This window comes from Rousettus aegyptiacus, unplaced genomic scaffold, assembly GCF_014176215.1.
Source record: "Rousettus aegyptiacus isolate mRouAeg1 unplaced genomic scaffold, mRouAeg1.p scaffold_m13_p_8, whole genome shotgun sequence".
NCBI classification, from domain to species: Eukaryota; Metazoa; Chordata; class Mammalia; order Chiroptera; family Pteropodidae; genus Rousettus; species Rousettus aegyptiacus.
In genome coordinates, this window is record NW_023416311.1 from 65,765,893 (window position 1) to 65,792,644 (window position 26,752).

The 26,752-nt window shown below is 34.6% G+C and overlaps 2 protein-coding genes across 6 annotated transcripts in view; one reads left to right on the top strand and one right to left on the bottom strand.

Moving 5' to 3' along the window:
• Positions 1–9,450, bottom strand: part of ZFYVE16 (zinc finger FYVE-type containing 16) — a 37,197-nt gene extending 27,747 nt beyond the window's left edge. For 2 of the 4 annotated variants that reach the window (XM_016152129.2, XM_016152138.2), the window contains exons 1-2: positions 9,317–9,450; positions 637–745 (exon numbers count right to left, since the gene is read on the bottom strand). In XM_016152129.2, the coding sequence (XP_016007615.2) occupies positions 637–706 (70 nt within the window). In that variant the 5' untranslated portion in view covers positions 707–745; positions 9,317–9,450. Of the gene's footprint in view, positions 1–636; positions 746–8,349; positions 8,437–8,695; positions 8,853–9,316 lie in introns of those variants that run through there. The other 2 variants (XM_016152132.2, XM_016152130.2) reach the window with 2 other exon arrangements.
• SERINC5 (serine incorporator 5) overlaps positions 9,318–26,752 on the top strand; it is a 166,566-nt gene continuing 149,131 nt past the window's right edge. The window contains exons 1-2 of one of the 2 annotated variants that reach the window (XM_036225292.1): positions 9,324–9,423; positions 16,390–16,491. The gene's annotated coding sequence lies outside the window, so the exon portion shown is untranslated. Of the gene's footprint in view, positions 9,424–16,389; positions 16,492–26,752 lie in introns of both variants that reach the window. The other variant, XM_036225293.1, reaches the window with a different exon arrangement.

Below are 26,752 nucleotides of genomic sequence, written 5' to 3' on the forward strand. Positions count from 1 at the left end.
AGGTGACCCAAATCAAAAGTATTACAGAGATGTTACGTTTTCTAAGACTTCCAAACTAAACTTTTTTTTAGAGATAGATAACTCTCTTACAAAATGGTAATAACCTCTAAAGTTATTTTTATTTGGATTTAAAGTACTTGGGGTTTTTACTTTTAACTGTAGATGACATAAAGTGATAAGAAATTCCACTCAGAATAACTCAGTTAAACTATAAAATCAAGAGTAAGGAACAGCTGGAAAACTAACTTCTTTATTCTACCCTCTTAGCATGAAGGCTAGGGTACTATCTTCATGCTAAGATGAGAAAAATACCACTTCTCATAGTAATAAAATATAAATTTATGTGGAGCATTCGAATTGCTTTTAGCTGGCTCATATGTTGGTTTTAAAGGTGTTTCTTTTAATTAAATTTCTATCAGGAGAGAACCTTCTAGTTTCCTTCTATTTCTGGCTACTGGTTCCATCCAGTATAAGAAAAAATTAATAAGTTATAATGAAATAAGTGAACCTTTTACAGAAGATAACTATGTGACCAAAATTCAAACCATATTTTGCTAAGAGTACTCTATAACTGAGATAATAGAATTAAAGACGTTTTTAAAGTCCATTGGTGACAAAAATGAAAAACCAACAAACCTGGATTCTGTTCAAAATCATCAAGGAGTTTGTCCAAGTCATTGACTGCTGCTTTAAAATAACTGTCCATCCTACTTGTAGACTTATTCAGAATTTAATTCTTATATACCTAGAAAATAAAAAGTATGATAGTTCATTTAATTCTCGAACATGTAAGTATTGTCATCTACTGCATGGCAAGAAACATAGTCAGGGAATCCAACAATGTATAAAAAGAATTATATACAATGGCCAAGTGGAATTTATCCAGGTATGCAAGGCTGGTTTCAACATTTGAAAATTAATCAATGTGATCCATACCAACAGACTAAGAAGAATGATCATGTAACATCAATTGATGCAAAAAAGTATTTGACAAAACTTCACACCTGCTCATGATACAAACCCTCAGTAAACTAAGTAGAGGGGAAATTCTTCAATTTGATGATGAATATCTACATAATACCTACAGCTAACATTATATTTAATGAGAAACTAGATTTCTTTCTCACAAAGACTGGGATCAAGGAAAGAATATCTTCTCTCAACACTCCTATTCAACACAGTACTGAAAACCTCACTAGTGTTGTAAGACAAAAGGAATTAAAAGGTACACCTTTTGGGAAGGAAGAAATAAAACTGTCTATTTGCAATGACATGATTTAAATGTAGAAAATCTCCAAAAGTTGACCCCAAAAAGTGGAAAAGTGAGTATAGGTAAGACTGCAGGATAAAGTACAAAAGCCAAACACATTCCTATATGTAAGTGAGAAACAACTGGAATTTGGAATTTAAAACAACACCATTTACAGTAAAAAAATGACATACTTAGGGATAAAGCTAACATATATATATAGAATAATATGCAGAAAACTACAAAAAATGCTGATAAAAAAATCAAAGAATGAACACACAGTGTAAATATATATATGCCTTACTGTTAAAGTATACAGCTGACACTTATTGGATTTCATTAACCAATGTCACTATAAAAAAAATTAATTAAAAAAAAATCAAAGAAGATCTAAATAAATGGAGATATATTCTATGTTCATGGATAGGAAGATGTCAGTTGTTAAGATGTCAATTCATTCAACCTGATCTTACCATATGATCCAGTAATCATACTACTAGGTATTTACCCAACTACAGATTTATGTTCACATAAGAATTTAAATGTGAATGTTTACAGCAGCTTTATTCATAACTGCTAAAATTTGGAAGCATCCAAGATGCCCTTCAGCAAGTGAATGGATAAATAAACTGGTACAACCATGCAATGGAATATTATTCAGTGATATAACGAAATGACCTATCAAATTCACACACCCACACATCCACACCCACCCACCCACCTACCCACACAAAATGGGTAAATTTTAAATGTTTATTGCTAAGTGAAATAAGCCAGTCTAAAAAATATATATATACTGTACAATTCTAATTGTATGACATTCCAGAAAGGGTAAAATTATAGAGACAGTAAACACATCACTGATTGCCAGTGGTTTAGGGTGAAGGAAGGTTGAACAGGTAAAGCATAGTGGATTTTTTAGAGTGGTAAACTATTCTGTATGATACTTTAACGGTGAATACAAGACACTAAGCATCTGTTAATACCTATAGAACTTTATAACACAAAGAATAAACCTCAATGTATGCAAATTTTAAAAAATTATTTAGAAAGTCAGGAAATGCAGAATGTGACAAGAGTCCAAATGCATTACAAATGTAAAAAACAACTTCACTGAAGGAAGTGGAAGAATAAAGTGCTACTTTTGGAAATGAGTGGTCTGTAAGACTAAAGACAAAAGGAACACAAGCATTGTACTCTAGCTGATTAAGTTGTTTCCCATGAGGGTATAGGTTAACAATTCTGAAACCACCATACATGTATACTGGAATTCAAATTAAGTAATTTGAAGGCTGATGGTGGGAGCCAGGTTTCTCACTGTTGGAAGGGAAGTTTATAGATAAACAAGGGAAGGAAGCTAGAAAGATCCATGTAATGGGTTTGGGTTGGAGACATCAATTATACTCGAGTTTAGCTTAATATGGACATAGATGGTTACACATAGAAATATTCAAAGATATTAGTATAAAGATAGTATAAACACATATATCTCATGCTCTGTCAGCTGAAAGGGCCCAGAAGCAAGGTATCCCATTGGCGGCAAGCATGCTTAGGGCCCAGACCTTGGTTTTTCCAATAAAAGAAACCAAGGTTCTTCAGAGAAATTCTGATTCTAAGACTGGAGTAGGAAATAATAGAAGATGAGCATGGAGCATCTTGTAATACCAGAAAGTAAGAAAGTGTACATGCACATGTATATGCACACACAGACATACACATTGCAGGAAGTATGTCAAAGGAGCCAACTGAAAGAGCTCCCAAAGGCCAAAGATGGAACAGTTTGTACAGTAAAGCAGTACTAAGTTATAACCCAAAGCATAAAAAAAAATCTGAGATAAACAGATGATTAAATAAATACATGGGGAAACAAGACAAATCTCTCATGCAGAAAGATTCCAAATTATTTATGTAGATATTTTGCTCTCAAGGAAGTGGAGCATATCGCCCCACTCCTTAGGTGTGTGCTGCATAAAGTGACTTTTTAAATAGTACAGTATAGAAAGGGAAAAAAAAAATAACTTCACAGTGGAGAAACCTGACAAACACTACCTCAAGCCAGAGAATCAAGGTTAACATCAACAGTGATAAGTCATGTGGATAGTATGTACCCTTAATATGTGACAAAAATGGCACATTATCTGTTGTCTTCCTCCCAAAACATTACCACAATCTAATCGTGAGAAAAACATCAGACAAATCCCAATTGACATTCTACAAAAAAACTGACGAGTAATCCTCAGAACTGTCAAGAGGACCAAAAAACAAAGAATGTCCTAGAAACTATCACAACCATGAGGTGCCTAAGGAGACAAGACTACTCAGTGTAATGTGGTATCCTGGAACATAAAAAGCATATTAGGAAAAACTGAGGAAATGTGAATAATGTATAGATTTCACGTAATAATGTATAATAGTGTTCATTAATCATGACAAATATACTATATTAATGTAAGATGTAATAATAGAGAAACTGAGTATGGAGTATATGGGAACTCTAATATCTGTGCAATAATTCTGTAAATCGAAAACTTCTAAATAAAAAGATTATTTTAAAAAATGAAACCACAGCATTGAAAAATAGAGAAAATATTCTAGAAAGTAAAACAAAAAGAAAGGGATGTAGAATAGGAGAAAAGATTGGAAAGTTCGAGAATCAATCTAATAAGGTCCAATATTCAAATAACAGAGTCCAGAAGGAAAGTACAGGGGAAAAAAGGAAGAAAGTGTCAAGTTAAAAATCCCCCAGAACTGAAGGATTTGGTCCCCAGGTGGAAAGAGCCAATTTAGGGCCCAACACAATGAATGAAAAACCCTTACCAAGCCACATCATGGTGAAATTTCAGAATACCTGAGTGGTTTAAGGGGGATGATCAAACCATTCATACTGCAGTCTGCATCCCACACCTTTCCTTTCCCCAACACTCCTCATCACTCTATCCCATCCTGTTCTCCTTTTTCTCTTTCTAAAGCACTTATTTACTTTACAACCTTCTGACATTTTGTATAATGTATTTATTACATTTGTTGTTTACCATCTCGAACAACTCCCTCTGCGAATTTAAGTTCCATAAGGGTAGGGATCTTATATTTTGTTCACCTATATATTCAAAGTATCTTGACCAGTGCCTGCCACATAAAAATTGCTTAATATATTCTTAGTAAATAAATATAAAAGCTTTCAGAGAGAAATAACAGGTCATATATTAAGGACTGGTTATCATTCTAGAACTAGACTTTTGACAGGAACACGAGAACTAGAAAACAATGGAACCATGCCTCCAAAATTCTAAAAGTAAATTATTTACAACCTAGAAGTCTATATTCAGCTATCGATCAAGTGTAAAGATGAAGGTAGAATAAAGAAACGTGTAGACATGCAAGAACTCCCAAAATTTGCCTCCCATTCAGTCTTTCTCAAGAAACTATTAGAAGATGTACTCTACCAACACAAGGGAGACACTAAGAAAGAGAAAGACTTAACATCCTGACACCCAACACAAGGGAAAAAGCTGTGCAACAGGCCTAGAGAGCAATCCATCAAGATGGACATAGGGTGATACAATTATAGGAAAGATGTTGCAAAACAAACAAAACAAACAGATTATCTGATTTATTTGAATCACAAAAAAAAGATTTGTATAGATTAAATAAAAGATATAAAAGATACATTAAAAAGATATAAAATACATAAGATACATGAAAGATTGATATGTAAAAGAACTACTAATTATTAACTCTAGGAAACACAAAAAATCATTTAAGAAAGGAACTATCATCACAATATACTACCAGGCTCTGGTGTACATGACATGTACATAGTTAAATGATGTCAATACTAAAAATCACTTAACTAAAAATTAACATGTAACTAATTCATGAACATAGGCGAGGAGTAGTGCAATGACGTATTTAAAGGTGAAGGTCAGTGTAACAAACCTAAATTCCCATCTTCTATAATAGAAAATTGGTAAACAATATCTAAAACTGGTAGGATGGAGGCATGGAGGGGAGAATGCAATATAAGCAAGCATGTTATTTAAAATATTAGAGGTGAAAAAGTTGACTCTTGAGCAGCTTTTCTCAATAAGGATTCTGTGAGAAATTGCCCTTAATGCCCTAAGGCATCCACTTTATGTGATAAATTAATGTTTCTCCTATCATCTAAAGTATTACTAGTTGTATATCATCCCTGGGGGAATGGAGAAAATATTCAAATCATTTTCTGTGTTTTGGGATACCAATGAGTAACGCTGATTGAGAAAGGCTGCTTCTGGAGAAAGGGATTCAGGGGAGAGAAGGACTGGAGCAGAGGATTACTAATTTTCATTATAAGTCTTATAGTGTTATTTAATTCTTTAAATTATGTACAGGCATCACTTTGATAAACACAAACATTATATTAAAAATATAATAGTAAAATGTAGTAAAGGAACTCTGAATATAGAATTATAAAAAAAAATTAAGCACAGCTGCCTTCTCATTACAAAAAACCAAAGAATTTTTCTTAAAAAATTACAGAATTCAATAAATACTATTCATAAAGTATATTTAGCAATGTACTAAGCATTGTTATTTGATTTGCCTAAAAAGATACAAAAAGGGAAAGATAATCCAACAATTTGTAAACGGTATGATAATGCAAATACTATACATTGATACCTTTTAACATGAAATCTTATTAAGCTGTACATCCCATTTCAATCCACCAAGATACATATACTGTACCAGTAATCTACCATGTACAGTAGAAGATACAAAAGAAATACAAGAGATACTCCCTATTTTAAGCTAGTTTATCTGTTTTAAGTAATATGTTTACTCACTTGGCCATTTATGTACTCTCAAATTTATAAGCAAATATTTACAAAAAATTGTTTTTAAAAATCTTTTCATGATTTTAAAAATTTGGCAGCAACATGGAAGATTAATCAGAAAAGCAGAAAAAACAATAGTAAGGAAATTCCTAAAATGTTTAAGGTGAAAAATGATGAGGGCCTGAACTAAGTGCAGGGCAGATGGAAAGGAGATAGATACAAAAGTGGCTAAAGAATAGGCACCATTGGAGAGTGAAAGCAAGAAAGAACTCCAGGATTACTGCCAAGTTTCTATTGTGGGTGACTGTGTACAGCAAATATTGACCATGACAGGCACTACAAAGAGAAGCGAGACTGAGGGACAATATGAGTTCACGTTTGGCCTGTTGTTTGATGTACCTTGAGAACATGTTGTGGGAGATGTCCAACAGGCAGCTGGATATAAGGATCTGGACTGCAAGAGAGAAGTCTGAGATAAAAAATTGGAAATTGGCAGCACATAGGTGTTAATGGATGAAATTACCTAGGTAGAGAATATAGAAGAGGACAGGGGCCTGACATCAGATAACTAAAGATCACAATTAGTGTCCCTAAAGCCACTCGAGATAAAACTTTTCCCAGAGTTATATGTACTTCTATAGAAAAATATCCAATATGTAATGTAAAATGATGAAAAAAAAAAGCAAGTTGCAAAAATCATGCTTAGTACAAACCCACTTTTACAGATAAGTTATATATTTTTTTAAAAAAACAGTATTAGTAAGGGCACAGGAAAAGAAATATAGAGGAGCAAATAACAAAGTTAATAGTATTTATCTGAGACTATGTAGCCTTTCACATCTACATTATATGTCTCTATAGTATTTTACTTTTTTTCTTACAAAAATGTACTACTTTTATAAAGAGGAAAAAAGATAATTTTGTCCTTTCATATAAAAATTATAGCATGTATCCTTACAATATAAAAAGATAAAAATCTGTTAAAAAACACTTGGACATTAGACTATAAATGGGCAAGTAATATGAACAACTACTAAGATTATGAAAAAATGTTCAATGTACAATCTGCACTATCAAAATAATGCAAATTAGAACATACCGTGTGTTGTCTACTAAATAACATAATTTTTTAATAATAAACATACTCAATGGTGGTAAGAACATGATAAAAAGAGCCTATCTCAAACACACTGATAGAAGTAAACTGGTATACTCTTTCAGGGAAACAATGTGACAATATGTATCAACAGCCTCAAAAAGATTCCTAACAATTACTTTTAAAAATTTAAGAAACAGTCCAAAACAGCTGAAAACGTGCAAAGATATCTCACCAACTCATTCAGTAAAATAATCTAAACACCAGCATTAGGACAAAGCAGAAAATTATGCAGGCATCAAAAGTAATGTTCATGTCTATCAAAACTTTAAAAAGTACATACTCTATCACCTAGCAATTCCACTTCTAGAGAAATACTAGTTGTCCCCAAGAACACATCACAAAGAAATAACAATGTTGCAATGTTTGAAATAGTGTTAACTTGCAAAGAACCTAACAGCCATCAATACAAGAATGATTATATCAACTTTCTCAAATGGGGTCTGAGGTTCCTTGGAAGTTCCCAAGAGCTTTTTAGGGGGTCTGTGACATCCTTCCTTTTCCAAATATCTATCTGTGCAGGGCTGGATTTTCTTAATACACTTCAGTGTAAATAAGATAGCACACCACAATGAACAGAGAATCAAATATGAGAACCAGCGGTCTCCTATAAAGCCAGACATTAAAGTGATTTGCAAAAATGTAAAACAATGCCACCCTTCTCACTAAATTTTTTAAAGAAAATAGTTATTTTTCAATAATATTTATTACAGAATGGCTTTATTATTATTTTTAATGAATAAATTTTAAATCTTGAGTTTTACTTCTAAAATGGTAAATATACTGCATTAGAAAACAAAAACTTTTAGTCCTTAATAATTTTTAAGCATGTAAAATCCCTAGACCCATTTGGTTAAAAAAACTGCAATACCATCACATTATGTAACATGATTGGGAATAATAATTAAACGGGAATATCACTTTATAATGTAACTGTTTCAAAAGGTATTTTGCTCATGCACTTATGTAATCAAAAAATAAATTTGTTTTTTTAACATGGGAAAATACTTAAAAATGTTAATTTTAAGAAAACAGGTAATCCAACTGTATATAAAAATCTCAACTAAGAAAATATCATGGGAAAAAAGGTTGGAAGGTAAAAAGTGAAAATATTAACAATGGTTGATTACCTTTAAATAATGGAATTATAGTTGATTATTTTTTCCTTATTCATTATTATATTTACATTTTTTGACACTAGGCATGCAGTGTAATATCTAGAGGAGAAAAAAGGAAGAAATTAGGTGAAAAATTTATGTAAGACTTCTAGATCAAACTATTAAACTTCTAACAATTCAAAAGACGACAAGCTTAAAATAATAAATTAAAGAATCTAATTCGACCGGCAAATTGTCTATTTTGTTAAATAAAACTTTAATTTATCAAATTTATGGGCTGGTTTCCAGAAGAGTCTAACAATAGCACTCTTAGTCTGGAAAATAATAATTTGTTATCGCGGTAAAACAAATAACTTACTATTTTAAAAGTTAGGTTATCTTTAGAATTTTTCAAAGGTACCAAAGAAAAAGTAGGTAGTAGGACCGGAACACCACCGCATCCTTCTGGTCTGAAGTGATGAGAAAATGCACTGGTGCGGGAACGGGCTTTACGAGAGCACCCGCGGCGATGACAGATTCACAGGCGGGGGCCGAGTCCTTCCAGAGCAGAGGCTACTACTGCGCGAAAACGACAGTCCCCTCCAGCAGGAGCAGCCCCTCCCCGGCGGGACTGACGGCCCTGGGGGCGCTTCTCCCTTCACCCGCCGCGGCCCGGGGGGCGCTCCGCCGGCAGTGCCAAGTGCTCCGGGCGGTCCGAGTAGAAGGGACCCAGGAAACAGCCGCCGAGATTGCCCTCCTGGCCTGATCCTGCCTTTGCAGCTTTACCGAAGGGACAAGAGGCTTGAGGGTCGTCACGCCCTGGCCAGCTCAGGGGGCTCGGAAAAGAAACGGGCCAGGGGCTCCGGGCTCCAGCTCGGTCGCGGGAGGAAGAGGGCCGGACCCAGAGCGTAGGGCAAGGCGTCCAGTGGCCACCCCGCCCCCTCCGTGAGGGCAGCAGGGGTGGGGAGAGGCCAAGATGCCTATTACAAGGGGTTCTTACCTCTCCACACCCCTGCGGGGGTCTCTGGGGACTCGACACGACGCCAAGCAGAAGAATGAAAGGCTGCCCCGGCTGGGAGTCCCGGGAACGCGCGACGTCCGCCCCAGGTTAGTTTCCCCGACGAGGGAGCGAGCAGACCGCGCAGGCGCACGGGCGGCTTTCCTTCGGCTCTCACGCCGCCTCCCTCCGCGTCCGCGGCCTCCCGGGCGGGAGGCGCCTGCGCGCTGCGGTGCAGGCGCTGAGCCGGGGGCACCGGGTTCTTACAGGAAATAGTTGAGAGGGTTCTAGGGTGCGGAGGACGGCTGAGGATCGGCCTTGGATCTGGACTCGGTTTCCCACTAGATGCTTTGGAACCGGGATCCGGAGGTGATCGGCATCAGTGGCCGGCTTCCTTTCTTTCGCTGACCTAGATGCAACTTCCCCCGCCCCCAGCCTCTTGCGACCTCGGAGCCGGCCGCAGCGTTCTGGCCTGTACCGGACACACCCTCCTGCCGGACTGCTAACCCAGCCTCGTTCTCCGTGCTGCTGTCCTCTAAAACCTAACTTTTTACTGCCAACTTGTTTTGCAACCTTCTCCTTTCTCTCGCGGCAGCTGCTAACCCATCCCGAGCTTCAGCCCTCCAGCTCAGTGGCCATTCCCATCGGCTCTGTCCTTCCCTCTTGTTGCTTTAGTTCTGCTTTTCTAACAGTGGTCACAAGAACAGCTGTCTCCCTTGTCTAAAAACAAATGCTAACTAATCTGTTGGCGGAAAAAACAAGTGTCACTTATGTGATGCATATTTGTACTTGCTGAACTTTACTATTTTTACCACGAGTTTTCTATAAATTTAAATGAGGGAAGAAGAAACATCTCTGTGTGGGGTCAGGGTATCATTACCTGCTGTAGGGAAAGAATCCATCAGTTGTCAAAAGGTTTTACCAGCCCAGATTTCATACTGGTCTTCTAGAAATTTCAATAGTTATAACATCTCGGGAGTATTTCAGTCAGATGTGTTTTGTAGTAAAAGATTGGATAATTGGAGATCAAATCCTAAATCTGCAATTTACAATTGTAGTTTGCGATATTTCGAAGATAGTTGATCTTGATTTTCTTTCTCTAATCTTGGTCTTCTTGAACTCTGAAATGGAAATATGTGGTTTTAGTTAAACAGCGAAACTTTTGATTGCTTTAAATAATTTATTGAACAGCTGCTGTGTGAAAGGCATGTTAGATGCTTTGCTTATCTCATTTAATCTTAATAATTCTACATGTACAGTATACAGCTTTTCTACTATGTGTTAGGTGTTCACAGATAAAATGGGGTCACTGAATTTATGGAACCACAGTCTAATAGCAGAGGCTCATATATGCAAGTGCATATTTGAGATAAAAGTATATAGTACAGTGTAAGGACAAACAATAGAAATAGAAAACACTAAGACCTTAAATAGATAAATGGGAAATGCATATACATAAATGGTCAAGTCACAAAATAGGAATTTAAATGCATACTACATATTTAACTAATGTTCAAACTCCATAATGAAATGAAGACTAAAGAGATATTATTTCCCATGGATCTAAGTAGCCAGTTAGTTTAAAATATTAACTCCATTGGCAGGAGGTAGAGTGAAATGAGCACTCATATATCATCCTGTTGGGGATCTAAATTAGGACAAAGATTTTGGAAAGTTATTTGTCAAAGTATTTTAAGTGTTCACATGACTAATTCAATAATTTTCTTTCCGGAAATTATAAGGAGATATTCCAGAAAACAACGATGTATGGAATAGCATTAAGGAAAGCAAATAAGGTACCCAAAATTCAAATATCTTTCATGCGCAAATGCAATTGTACTTTGTATTACATTTATTTGATTATGGGTGTTTCCCTTGTGCAGTGCATTATGCTAGGAGTCGTAAGGATTATAAGGATGGATAATTCCTGATTTTGCCCTGAAGTTCACAATTTACTGTGTCATTCTTTTATTTACTAGCATAGTTGAGAGATTGCTGTAATATAATAAGATTATAAGATCTTTCCGTAGACTCTGAGTCAGTTAGGCTTCTTGTGATTTTTTTTGTTGAGTGGAATAAAGAAGTCTGCATATCAAATGTAGTGTCAAAGAGTCCTTGGAAAGTTTAAGTAATAATTACTTTAAAAGTCCATGTATCATCTTTAACCTCTAAAAATCCAATTTAAAACTAAATGGTTTCTGGAATTGAAGTCATCCAAATTGTAACATACTTGGCTAATTTATTCCTTAGACTAGTCATTGCTTGACTTATCAGCAGTTTATTATTTTGAAAGGTAACCAGAATCTCGATAATTTTAAGAGGCTTAAATTCCACAGTAATACGAACTTCCAAAGCTGTTCCCTTTTTATAAGTAATCTGGGTGGAGAAAATACCAGAAGCAAATGAATATAACTATTACAATTATTCATTTGTTTCATGGTTGGTCTTATACCAACAAGCAATTTTAGAACTAAGGACTCATTGCTCTAAAACACAGAATGTGACCTGAAACTTTTAGTTAACCATTAGTATTTAAATGTTACATAACCATGTTAAAAACATTCATGTTATGAAAAAAAGAAAGAAAGAAAAGGCTAAAAACATCTTTTAAAAAAATTATCTGCTGGTCAGGGCCAGTTGGATAAGCTATTTGGAGCAATGTCACTAATGAAGAAATGGTTATAGTTTGGATAACCATGAAACCTAGTTTTTTTAAATACATAGAAAAGTTTGGAAGGAATCCACTAAAATGTTCATTGTGATTATCTTTTAAAGGTGATATTTTGAGAGATTTCTCCCCTTTCTAGTTTTCCATATTTCCCAAGTTTTTTACAATAACATTATTTTAATCCAAGATGGAAAGTGGAACACTCAAGTATTGCTGAATTCTTAATGGAGAAGCCAGTTGACTTACATTCATTATACAATCTCTGCATACAATATATTGCATGACCGTGAGTCATAAGAGAGAAATAACTTCTGTCTGGATACTGTCTTAGAGGTGACAACAAGGTACAGTCATTCCTAGGGCTCAAGGGTGGTACAGCTTTAACATCATGACACGGGCTCTCTTAGAGAGGAAGTCATTAGAATTCTTTGCCAAATATTTCCAGTTCTCCTCTCTTCTGGGCAGAAGATGGCGATGTACTTCCTGGCCTTCTTGTGTTTGAATTACAACCATGTGATTGATTCAGGCAAATGCATTGTGAATGTGACAAATGTCATTTCTAAACTGGATTCTTAACTCACCAATGTGAAACACTCCAGAGCCTGGGGGAAAAACAATAGTCAAGACTTGATATTGTGACTGCTCCATCAGTTTGAGTCCTTGAGGGATTCCAATGAACAGAGCACTTCTGGAACAAGAAATAGACCTTGTTATATGCCACTGAGATTTTTTGAGTGATTTGTTACTACAACAAAACTTAGCCTGTCATGGTGGGTAAACTTTGTTTTATACCTCAGATTTGGGGGTAGCCATTCTGCCTTACACACTGAGGCAGTGCCTCTAGGAGGCTATCTGCAGCAACATTGTTTCCTAATGTGTTTTTCCTTCACAAGAGAATTACTCTCGGCTTCAACATCAACTACTCATGGTCACAAAACTTATTTTATCTGTAGACTTATCCACTCTACCCGTACCCTCAAAGCTGGATTATTTTGAGGCAAATTTCACATATTTACCTTTCATCTCTAAATTTTTCTACATGTATATTTAAAAGATAAGCATTTTATAAAGTAAAAATAGTAATACAGTGAACTTCCTTGTAGTCAATACCATCACTCAGCTTCAAAATGGGCAATCTTGTTTCTTCCATACCCTTATTTTGAAGCAAATTCCATGTGTCATACCATTTTATTCATAAATATTTCAATTTGTATCTCTAAAGAAAGTAGCTCTCTATAAAAACATAGCAATACCATTATCACACCTGAAAAATTTAACAGTATTTCTTCGATAATGCTAAATATTTAGGTACCATGTTCATATTTCCAATTGTTTCAAAAATATTATAATTTTACAGTAGTTCAGGAGAATCAAAATTCAAGTGAGGACATCAGGCTGAGACTGGTTGATATCAGTGATGTTGCCTCTTTTTCATTCCTTTTAATGTCGTTTTTGATAAATGATGTCTTTGGCCTGTAGAATTTTCAATATTTGGATTTTTCTGCACCTACCATCCTATGGTATCTTTTAACATGTTTCTCTTGCTGCTATGTTTTCTATAAACTTTTAGCTAGATCTAGAGGCTTAGTTTGATACCACATCAGTTTTTTGACAGGGCTACTTCATAAGTGGTACGGTAGTCTGATCTTTTACTTTACTGACAGTTTTCAGAAGAATAAGTTGATTCTCTTGCATCCTCTAAACGAGACCAAGGTGAGGGAGAGGTTAATATACATGTATATTAAATATATGTATACGTATGCATATGTGTATATACTAAACAGTTCTCCAATTTCTTTTTAGTACTTTTGTAAACAAATTTAAGCATTTTCACCATTGTTAATCCTGATGTTTAATACCTTAATAAACCTGTGTCATATCCATTGCCATAGTAATCATATTAAAAATATTAAAATAGTTGAAAGAATCATAAATAAATTTAAATCAGATTAGGATTTGCTTATAATTCTAAAGTTAGATTTCTACTTTTTTTCTATCAGACCATAAAACAGGTCAATAAGAAACTATTTCAATACTATTATTTTTATATCTCTAAGGATAATCACAACTGAATTCATCTACAAAAATTTCAAAAATATAGACATATTAGTTAGTACACAGTAACACTAATGTTATGTTTGGAGCTGGCATAAGGTAACTTATCAGAGCTCAAATGTGTTAAGATGGAATTGACAGTATTAGTCATTTTATAGAGAGAATAACCAACAATTAGTAATCTAATTCCGCTGTCAGCATGTAAAATAGAGCCAGAAGGAGAACTGAAATTCAAATCAGAGAAGTGAAATTAATGATTTTTCTTGTTAGTTGAATAATGAAATTTTGAGAGAGCAAGCTCAAAACGAAACAAATGTTAACATCCTTTCTGAGTTATGTATGTTTAACATTATGCATAATTAGGAGAAAAAAATGAACTGGGGTTGTCATCTCCTTTTCTTATGTATATTCAAGAAAAGATCACGTTTCCAAACATTGAGAGAAAGTTTTAGCTTTCTTCAACTGAGGAGAAGATAAGGAACCCACCGCTGGGTGGCAGAGACCAAGGGCATGCAGTGACCCTGTCTGGAACTTGGCAATGAGAGGCACAGTCTGAAGTCAGTGGGAAGGTCCCCTGTGAGATGTATCTCTGAGCCTTTCTGATCTTCAGTGCCCACGAACCCGGCTTCAGGGCTCCACAGCAGCACTCTGCAGTTGACAAAACAATGGTAAAGATGGCAACCATGGAAAACAAAGGATAGCCCAACCTCCTGGTTTATTATAGAAGCCCAGGATCGTTGTAGGATCCCACCGAGAAAAAGAAGGGAGTCTCAGAAATGATTAGTTGAATTTTCCTTCCAACCTCAGGATTACATTTCATTTAGAAAATTTAAGATGAGGGATCCTGTGAAATAAATTCATGTCTCATATATAGTTTTGTAATGGTGATCTCTCAATAAAAAGCATATAAATAGAATGGAAGTTTTTTATTGTGAGAGATGTTTTTATCAGCTTTTTCAAAGTAATGGGCTTGTTAGTTCAAAAGTGAATTTTCTTATATAAAATTTCTCTGACTTCTTCAAATTAAGAAAAATAGTGATTACCAGAAGAACTTTTTCTGCATACTTTACAATTTGCCTTAATATTAAAAAAACAAAAACAAAAACAATAGAATCATATGTACTCAGATGTATTAATAGTTAAGATTTAAATGTATATATAATATTATTATATATATACACACAGTCAAACAGGTTCATAGAAAGTATAAAAGTGTGCACTAAATCATTATCTGCCTCGTTTTTCCCCTTGAAGGAAGGCTTTGCAAGAGTGTCTGCTGTGGTTGACCAGTGATATACAAGGAGACTGGATAATATGAGACCACATTTCCTCACATGTTATTTTCTCCCTATTTTCATCATTTACTTAGCCATTTCCTTCCTAGTATCAAGGACTCCTGGACAGGATCCCTCATCTTAAATTAATGCTATTATTTTTCCTAAATAGAATTTTCTTCAGTGACTTTTCATATGTTTTCAATTCAATGATGGCTTGTCATTTCTATCACAATCTGGGCTTTTCTTGCTGTCCTTCCATATATTAGTTAGATTTAAATTTGGCTAAGGGTATTAGTAGCTCTCCTCCCCCCCTCCCCCCCCCCCCGCCCCAAATATCAGAAGCTTAAACCAGAAGCTTCTTTTTCTTTGGCATCAACATCCAGATACAGGTGGACTAAGGCTGCCATGGAACTCTGTTTTATGAAGTCAACACAGACTGTAGATGCTTCTAGTTTTTAACTCTATCATCTGTAGCTTCTATTCTCAAGGTCACCTGATGTTCCAAGATGGCTACTTCAGGTTCAATAATCATGTCCACAATACAACCAGCAAGGAGAAAAGAGACATAGTGGGTCAAAGTGTTCATGTAAACTGTTCCTTAAAGAAGTGTCTCTGAAGCTGCTACAGTATATTCTTCCTTATATATGTTGGTCAGAACTTATTTTCCTGGGCACATATAATTGCAAGGGGAGGCCCTTGCCTAGCTAAAAATTCTAATGGGGGAATGGATATTGGGAAGAAATAGTTTCTGCCATACTCTGATTGAACCATGGTGCCATTAGAAGTGCACTTGTTGCAAGAATACAATATGATTTCATAAAATAGCATGGTTCTGAGCAGGCTCTGCATGATTATTGCAACTTCAGAAGAAAGACTAACTTTCGGTCCCACTAAAACATACTGTTAATGATTACACAGTCAGCGTACAATCTTCACCTTCATAGTCAAATACGAAAACTCTCCCTCCATCCCCGAATCTCTTTCTTCCCCTCCCTAGTATGTTTTTAGGAAGAGTGTTGTCACTGACTCACTGACTCACTTCCTCACCATCTTTATTTATCTTTAATCTTCTCCAGAATGGCATGTCTCTAATTCACTGTTCCTGCTAAGGCCAACAGCGACCCCCATGAAACTAATCAGGTGTTTTTCTGTCATCTTCCTTGGCTTCTCAGCATCTGGTAAGGAAAATTCCTCCCTTGAAACCCTCTTTTCCATTGGATTCCATAACACAAAACTCTTTCAGAAGCTTCTTGTAAATTTCTTTTGTAAGCTTCTCTATCATAACAAAATGATGGATCTCCTAAGAGCTCAGTTTTAAATCCTTTTCTTCTCCACTACTATGCATTGATGAATTCATTTATTTATGAATTATCAATTATCACCATGTGCTGAAGATTCTCAAAATTATATCTGCAATTCGATTCTTATTCTGTTTTGCAGTATTGTCTTTTTTCTGTCAATGCCTAAGCAAGCATGTGACTAACTTGTCTTTGATTAGCTGAAGCTGCTTTTTTATTATCCATCTGAAGGCACTGAAATTTTTAAAAATGTGTGTGCTTCTCAGTAAACCACAGACCGTATAGCTGTATTAAGAGAAACAATATTACTATAGTTTATCATCGTAATGTTTAGTCTTTCATTCTTTAAACATTCAACCGATATAAATAATTAGGTATCTGCTATTTCTCAGACACATTCCTTACATGTTATTGAGGATTAAAAAAAAAGACCTAGAGACGATGTCTCTTTTATTGAGAATTTTAATGTATGCATCATATATATAAATATGCACAGATATTTGCAACATATACATAATTATATGTGCACAAATAACAACTTTAAACCCTTCTAGGGATAAGAATATGTAATGAGTTTTTCTCTGCCTTAGTTTATTATTCATAAAATAAGGATAACAATACCTATATCACAAGCTTATTGTAAAGATTAAATGACCAATTTACATGGAAGTGTCTCAAAAGCTTTAAGAAGAATTCAATATTCCATAGATACCTTAATAAAACTGAGATATTTTTGAGCTATCCCTCTCAGAGTTTTCTTCTCCATGGGATATTATTGATGTTTGTCTACATTTGTTTTGAAATTCTTTTTAAACCAAAATGATTGATATGGGTGTTCTGGTATGGACCACTGACATAGCAAGTCAATTTAAGAGGTAATTCAAATCTACTTTTTAAGGAGAATTCCTGATTTTGCCTCCTGATACTTATTCATATGACCTACTTATATGCAGACACAAGGTCTTCTATTATACTATGTCCATTCCCAATCAGAATCCATCTGCTTTCCAAAGCTTGTGGCTCTGCCTTCATCAGCTACACACAATACTAGCATTCCTGGGTCCTCCTTAGAGTTTATTTTTTTTTTTAATTTTCTGCTGTTGAATTTGTATCAAAACCTTGGCTGAGAGAAATAGTTTTAAAGGAATCATTTAAGGTAATGCTTTTTCCCCTTAGATCAAATTAGATTCTGAGAAGGCATACTTGAACTATATTACTTAGCCCATTGCAAAATCACCAATACTGAACTTAGTTTTAATGTTATACTCCCAGCTTCTATCAAAGTAATTATAAGAAAAACGTGTTCTTATTTTTTTTCACCAAGCTAAATGAGGACATTTTATTATTCAATGAGGTCATTTTGTTGCCCAGTGCCCTCTTTGGGCGTCCTGTCAGAAATTACAATTGCAATTTAAAGCCTGAAAAAATGATGCATATCTTGAGGAACAGTATGCTTCCTTTCTGAAAATAATGAAATTGTCTTGGTTTTGTCCCGTTTTGGTTTGGTCCTGACTGCCAGGAAGTTAAATTTGCCAGGCAAATCAAATGATTAACCACACTAAGTACACAGGCATTATGGTCATTTTTTACCTTCTTTCATGGTTGATTCTCTATTTCTATTTTAGTGTACCTAAACATATAGATGATAGATGATAGATAGATAGATAGATAGATAGATAGATAGATTGATAGACATATCTTCTTTAAGATAAAACACATAAAATCTTTTAAGGAAATACTTTCTTTTCTTATTCTGTGTTAATGTATTTGTTAATATAAAAGAAAATTTATCATACCAGAGAGTCATTGTAAATATATAATATTGGAATTAGAGTTAAATAAACTTGTTAAGATATTTAGAATTATCTTCTCAGAATTTGAATACTTCAGTAACAAACATTTAAATGTATTCCAAATTTCAATTTACTCTTTCTTGAAAATAAACAATGAATAGATTTAATTGTGATCTGATTTGCATTACTAATTCACACAAAGTAAATTCTATTGAATAAAGTAAATTAGAATTGGCTTTAAATATTGAAGACTTAGCAAAAACACAATCTCTAAAGAATATGACCTGCTTTGTTTAAATTGCAAGACCATTTCAATTATAATTTTATTCTCCCATGCTGTTTTATATTTTTCTTAGGAAATGCAATGCAAAAAAGCTTCGCCTCAAAAATTGCCTTAACATTTTGGTAGGTTTTTAAAGCTAAAAGTATTTTTAAAGGGGCTATTTCATTAAAATATTTTAAAATTAATTAGATTTTGTGTTTTAAAACTGTTTTAGATTTACAGGAAAAAAAATGAGCAAAAAAATAAAGATTTCCTATACACTCCTTCTTTTACCCATAGTAGTACTATTTCATTTTTAATGAGAACAGTTTTTCAAAAAACTTTTTCTTTTTTTCAAAAATTTTAAGCCAGGATTATTTTCTCTCACCCTTCAATGTTCCCTCCAGAATCTTGTACATTCAGTATTGGCTAAATAAATTAGATAGACAAATGAAACTGTGGGTTTCATTAATATTCAATATTATTTCTTTCTGAGGAATTTTTTTTTAATCATTTACATCTTTTGTTACTTCACCCCCACCCTGACCTAAACCTAGTATTGTTTACATGAGGCAGTAGAGTATAAAACAGTTATTCTGCTGTAATTTGAAAAGACCATTTCATTATTACAATAGGTCATTGGCAACAGATTTTCAATGACCTCCTTTGTTATTCTATTCATAGAAGCTCACAGTTAAATGGATTACAATTGTTAATTAAAACATAATCATAGCATTCTTAAACTAAGCACAACTGAAATAAATATGTTTAATAATAAAAATATAAAAATTATACTTGATTATTGTTACTACAATAATATTTTAACACCTCCTTTAAGGTGCCTCTAACTTATCTCTTCTGATTTTCTTTCTAAACATTTTATACATTTGTGCCGATTTTAGTGCCTGGTTCTTTTTTCTTGATTAATTGTTGCTCAAAGGCACTTTGGAGAACATCTGCCATTATATAAATTCCTCTTTATCCTTGTTCAGAAGTTCCAAGTGTTTTCTTTTTCCCAACTAATTTTTTACCATCTTAACCACCTTTAAGTGTACAATTCGCTGCTATTAAATATATTCCATTGTTGAACAACCATCACCACCATCCATCTCCATAACTCTTTGCATCTTGTAAAACCGAAACTCTCTATCCCCCATTCTCCCCAGTCCCTGGCAACAACCATTCTACTTTCTATCTTCATGATTTTTACTATTCTAAGTACCTTATTTAAGTAAATCATATAGTATTTGTCTCTTTGTGACTGGCTTATCTCACTTAGCATAATGTCCTCAAGGTTCATCCATGTTGTAACATGTCAGTATTTTCTTCCTTTTTAAGGCTGAGTAATATTCCATTGTGTGGATTATAGTATTTTGCTTATCCATTCATCCACCAATGTACACTAGGTTGCTTCTGTGTTTTAGCTATTGTGAATAGTGCTGCTATGAACTTGGTGTAATCCAAGTGTTTTTTTCTGTTTTGTTTTGTTTTGTTTTTGTTTTGTTTTTGTATGACTGCACTGGCTAGAACATCATGAATAATGTTGAGGAAAAGTGGTAATAGCAAGCATCCTTATCATCATTTCAGATTTTAAGAGACTGCTTCTAGTATTTACCACTTATAAATATTGACATTTTAAGTAAGATACGCTTTATCAGATTACAGCAATTCCCTTCTTAGTTTACTAAAAGTTTTTGTCTTGCTTTGCGTTCTTTCAAATGCTTTTTGCGTATCTTTTGAGGGATGCTATGATTTTTCCTCTTAATTTAAGCACATGGTGAATTATATAATATTTTAATTGTACCATCCTTGCACTCCTAAAATAAAAACAACATGGTAATGATAATTATTTGTTTTGTTATATAAATATCTTATTTAAGATTTAATATCTTACTTAATATCTTATTTAAGATTTTTACATTTATACTCATGAGTGATACTGATCTATACATTCTTCTGTATTGTCTTTAGTTTGGATATCAAAGTGGTACTGGATATCAAAATGATATGAGAAGCTTTCTTTGTCTATAGAACTCAATACATAAGATTGAGATTATCTAATTCTTGAATATCTTTGTCTATAGAACTCAATACATAAGATTGACATTATCTAATTCTTGAATATCCATAGATCAGAGTTTCTCAACCTTTGCACTATTCTTTGTTGTGGGGGACTATCCCATGCATTGTAGGATGTTTAGTAGCATCTCTGACCTTTGCCAACCATACCTCTAAGTTGTCCTAGTTGTGACAACCAAAAATGTCTTCTGATATTGCCAGATGTTCCTCGGGAATAAAGAAAGGGTGCAAATCATACCTGGTTGAGAACTACTGGCCTAGATTAACTTTATTTTTTTATCTTTTTTTTTTAATTTTAAAAAGTTAAACATTTATACAATCCATGAAGTGATCCCCTGATTACTCTAGCACCCATCTGGCACTACACACAACCATTACAATAATATTGACTATATCCCTATGCTATACTCTAAATCCTTGTGACTATTTTGTAAATACTAATTTGTAATTCATCCCTTCACTTTTTTCACCCAGCCCCCCAACTCTCCTCTCTGGCAATCACCAGTTTGTTCTCTGTATCTGTGAGTCTGTTTTCATTTAGTTTGTTCATTTTTTTTGTTCCTTAGGTTCCGCTTAAAAGTGAAATCATATGGTATTTATCTTTCTCCATCTGACTTATTTTATTCAGCATATCCTCTAGGTCCATCCACATCATTGCAAATGGTAGTATTTCCTATTTTTTAATAGCTGAGTACTATTTCATTGTATATATGTACCATAACTTCTTTATTTAATCACCTATTGATAGACACTTATGTCACTTTCATATCTTGGCTATTGTGAATAGCACTGCTATGAACTCGGTATAGTCCATGTGTTTTTGGAAGACTGTTTACCAGAACAATTCTTGCCTGAATTCTGAGGCTGATGAGTAATTGTGGTCTCCTGGCCTCTAGTCTCTCCCAGGGCCTAACACTGTGCCTAAGGTAAATCTGTGATCTTTGACTTTCCATTCATAAATAGTACATGCAATTAATAACATGATGGAAGTGTGCATGGCCAGAGCTTAGGAATTTGTAAGGAATTAATTTGAAGTGATTGTGGACTCAGATATTCTTGTGGAAAATCTCTAATTATTGATATCTGCAGGGATTTTTCTCTTGAGCTGGTCAATTTCCCCAGAGAGTGGTATACCAATCTCTTCTTTCTCATACCAATCTCATCTTTCTCATAATCAAAGGAGGGAAAGAAGATGGGGTTTCACCATTAAATGTGTATGCTTTAACTTAAAAATTTCTTGCCATAGCTTTCTGTTCTGGACCTGACCACTGGTGCTCTTACTTGTGAGCCTCCTTCCAGTCCAATCACAGTTTTGGATCTCACTGTCTTAGACCTTTCCTATACCAGGTCCAGAGAGGGAGGGCACTGACAGTGAGGAAAGGAAAAAAAACAAGTGCAGTAAACTATCTGCCTCACAATTCTGTCACAAGTTATGCAAATAATTCCTCAGAAAATAACTGCAAATGTAACTGTGCTGGTTATTTCTCCATTTGTCCTCAGATCCATTCCCATTCCTTCTCCTTCTGTATTGCAGGGCTCTGCCCCCTGCAAACTGCTGTTCCAGGCTCTTTGACAACTGGTTTCTAATTAGAGTGGACCACCAAGGAGACAATGACTAGAGATTGGAGGGTGTGAAGTGGGAAAACCAGGGTATTTCTTTTCCTTTCTCTCTCTGCTTTGTGTGATAATTCAGGCAGGGCTTCATCTCTGTCATGGTTCCATCCCTCTCCAGGCTTCCTAAACTCTGGTCCCACCACCTCCTCCTTTTGTAACCTCTGGTTGTGGGAACAATAGCAGTTTCCTGCTATTGGTGAGCTCCAAATTGCTTCACTGGCCTCTGATTGCCTTCTCAGCTCTCCCATTACTTTTATGACTAGTTTCTCTCATTAACTTTTCTCTATGAAAATACCTCAGTTCTGTTTTCCAGCCTGGACTCTGATTGATACTTCTACCTTTCAAATTCCCACCATAACTGCCAATATTTGCTCTAGTTTTATGCTTATAACAAGACTTTCTCCCATAATGCATTGCTCACATTTGCTTGCTTTCATATCTACTCTGAAGGTTGAAAGTAAAATTGTCTACCTTATATAAAAGTAAATTTTTTAGAATCATAGTCTATGTGTTTATTTTTCAAGATCAAAGATAGCAGCTTCTGTTTTAGTGAATCCCTGTAATCTGTTTTACACTGAGCTAGACACTTCACAAGTATTTTCTCAAATCCTCACAATAACTTGCAAGGTAGTTACTACTCTGTATTTATTAGAGGAGAAAATTGAGGCGCTGAGAAGTGAAATAACATGAACTCATAGGTGGTGAGACTTGGCTTCACACTTAAATCTGTCTGATAAGAGCACTTTCCACTGTCCTACTCCATTTTCTCACAAACTCAGTGTCTACCTTCACATTACTCAGTGTTTGCTAATCTTTGTGATTTTAATAAGCACATATAGGTTTTAACTATATACTTATATAGTAATTGTAGATCACATGAAAGATATTCGAATTTAGGAAGTATTACTTACAAGCATAGAGAACTGATTGTGTCTTGATTAGGTCAACAATTGTACATTCTTTAAATGTCATTACAACTACTATTTGTACGCTTTAATCATGGAAACAAAACCTAATTAATTTGTTAATTCTATCATGTAAAACCAATCATGTTTCAATATTCCTATATCACCACAATAAAGTTAATCTAGAACAGATACTTTCATTAATTCTACAAAATACAGAGAAACAAAACCAAAGTGGTTGTTTTGCCTAATTACTGAACCTCCGTTTTGAATGAAGGAAGCTGCTTCCTAAGAAAAGGTGTCACTTTCAGCAAAGAAACAGGGTCTATAACGGAGGCAGTTCCTAAGCACGGTAAGATTTAAATCCAAAAAGCATCCTAGTGACCTATTTGCTCACAGACATGAGGGTATGCACACACATGTTTGTACATTATTTTTTAAGCACCGTGGCCAAAGAAACTAGAATGGGAAGTATGAGCCAAAGAAGTGCTGAGACTAGGATATGGAGTGGGAATTAACAACAAAGGAGGAAAGAATAGATTTCACTTGGGATAGAAAATGTAACATGATCTTACTTTTCCCTTTTTTGCTGCAAAATCCTTCAGGCTTGGCATTTGTTTCAATAGTTATAAATCCTCAGAAGGAATTTGGCCTAATTTCACAGATAAACTTGAGTATGTCCCCATGTAGATTTGTATTTTGCAGATTTTTCTGTGACAAATTAACATTCCATATTGGTTCTCACTGCTGCCTGACATTCATTGTTAAGTACTTCTGGTATTGGGTGCTATGTGTTAAGAAATGACAAATGAATTATAATATATAGTTGATTTAACCCCCCTAAAAAAAGTCACAATCTACAATTTACAATACATTTTAAGACAAAAAGAAAAAATTTCTTGGATCATCTACTGTTCTAACAATACCTGTGCTCCTGATCCCTTAAATTAGCACAAGTGATCAGAAGTTAATTCCAGATCATTGTTTATCCCAAAGCAAAGGAACTTGGAGCTTAGTTCTGATTAACTCACAAAAATGTGATAAAAATAAAGAATTCTTATTTGTTTTTCATTTTAACTACAAATAGTTAATGTTTGCTTTCCGAGAAAAATCTGATTTCTACAATTTAATGGAGATGTTCTATTAACATTATGAGGCCATACCTTTTAAACTTTCAGATGTTTTCATGTGGAACTTATTATAAAAATATTTTCTAGATTTACATTAGCTGTAAAATATATTTATTACAAAACAGATGGGCTTGTATTTTATTTTTAGAGACTTTAAGAGGAGATTTTTTTCATAACTTCTTATGATCGAGGGCTGCCTCTAAAAGAAGAGCTAGTCCTATTTTGTTTACCTCAGGACCTTGTTTTGCTGAGATATACTTTTTTTTTCAGAAACACTATGGTGCTAATGCATTTAGCATTCCAGGCAGGAATTAACAACACATCCTCTAAAGATCTAGCATTTAGTCTGAGTCAGCAGATCAGGTTTAAGACCTGACTCTACCACTAACTAACTAATTTTAACTTCTCTGAGCTTATTTCAGTATCTGTTCAATGGGATAATAACTATAGCTACATGTCATTCGCAGGGTTCACGTGAAAGAATGAAATGAGAGAGTACTTGGGGAATCTGATCATTTCCTAATGTCTGAGAACTTTATGCATGGCTGACATGGAGTTAGCAAAGCAGGAAATACTCACCTAGTTCTCATTCACAAATTTCTAAGATTTTCTATATTTCAGCAATTTGGCAAAAGAGTCAAAAGAAGAAGAATAAGAAAGTACTTGTTTTCTTGTATTTAACTTTCAGATACTTCAAGATCTGTTACCTCTGCAAAGGCAATCTCAGTCTATGTTTCCTGAGCAATAATTTTCTCTTCCTCTCTCTCTCTTTTTTAAAGTCAACATTGGAAGGGACTCCAAATGTTTTTAATTCAAAACTAAGAAGTGAAAGATTAGAAAGAATTAGTTAAATTCTAACTGGTAGCCTAGTTGCTCCAACAAAGAATAATAATTTCTTATAGGCAGTGTGCACAACATTTATCATCAGCAAAGATCTGGCACCCCCAGAATCCCATCTTAAAAGTTATTATCAAATAAGATAGTGGGAAATGCTGGATAATATATTATTTTGTCTTGGTGTGTGAAAATATCATAACTACCCCTAGTCTTATTATATTTTCCTTATTGACAATTTAGAAAATCTTAAAAGTAGAAATACTCAAAGGCAGTTTAGCTTGAAAATTTCAGAATGGTGGAAACTAATGACTAAGAAATTTTACAGGGTTTCCTCAAACCAAGCATTTAATTCTTGAGCCAAATTGCTATATTTTGGATAGCAAAAAAAAACCTGGTCCTTCCTCTCAACACTTTTATGGAGAATAAGAAAGTAGAGAAAGGGAGAAAGGATTTATGCTCAATACTTCTGAGATAGAGGACCAGATTTACTCTCCCATCTGAAACAACTAAAAAAATGAAGTAAAAGAAAATGCAAAGCAGTTTTCAAGACATTGGACTTCAGGCGATAAAAGCCAGTGACCCCTGAGATATGGGAGGTGACAAGGCAAGCCCTGTGTTTTTCCAGTTTACTGCTTTAAGAGAGTTTCCATGCCATACTGTAGAGAAAGAGCACCCAGGTAGAGCCCTGTGAACTCCCCAAGCTGAGGAGACAGAGCTGAGAATCCAGGGAGCACAGGGAAACCAGAGTTTGCAGGTCAGAGTACCAGAGAGGAAAATGCTGCACAGAAGGAGAACCCCAGAGACATAGAGAGTCCCCCTTAAAGATTCAGCCTAGTGCTGAAAAGAGCACATACATGATGAAACTACCCGTGTAGTTAGAATTAGACAGGAAAAGCCACAGCTGACACAGTGCCAGGAATAGTTCCTATTCCTGCCGTCCAGACTGGAAAACCTTATAATTACTGAACATTGGAAAGAATATGCAGAAAGGACTTGCATTAGTAGCGGGGAATAATTAACTCTAGAATAAGTGTTGTTTTGGTTCATGTTTTTCAAACATCACTTCCTTTGCTACTTAGCTTATGGTACGTGTTCTCAACATCTAAAAGATGTATCTAATTCATTGTGATGCTGCATATAAAATGAATTCTTTTTTAAATGCTCATGTTTTGAATCATTCTACACATATATTCTTTCTGCTTACTTGCATTTTCAGAATTTAGCACTTTTAATTTCAAATTTCTTTAAAGATAAATCATTTATGGTATTTTTAAAGATTTTTTTTTGCACATGAGTACACTTAAATGGTTCAATAACAAAATAATAAAAAAAGACATATCCTGAAAAATTTCACTCCCACACCTATCCTCATCTCCCCCAGGTTTCTACACCATTACATACAACAACCACTTTTAGGTGTCCCTTGTGGATTTTTCTGATGTTTATATATAAGGAATCATGCTTTTATTTCTCACACTAATTGTAACATACTATATAAACACTATATTATGCTTGGTTTTA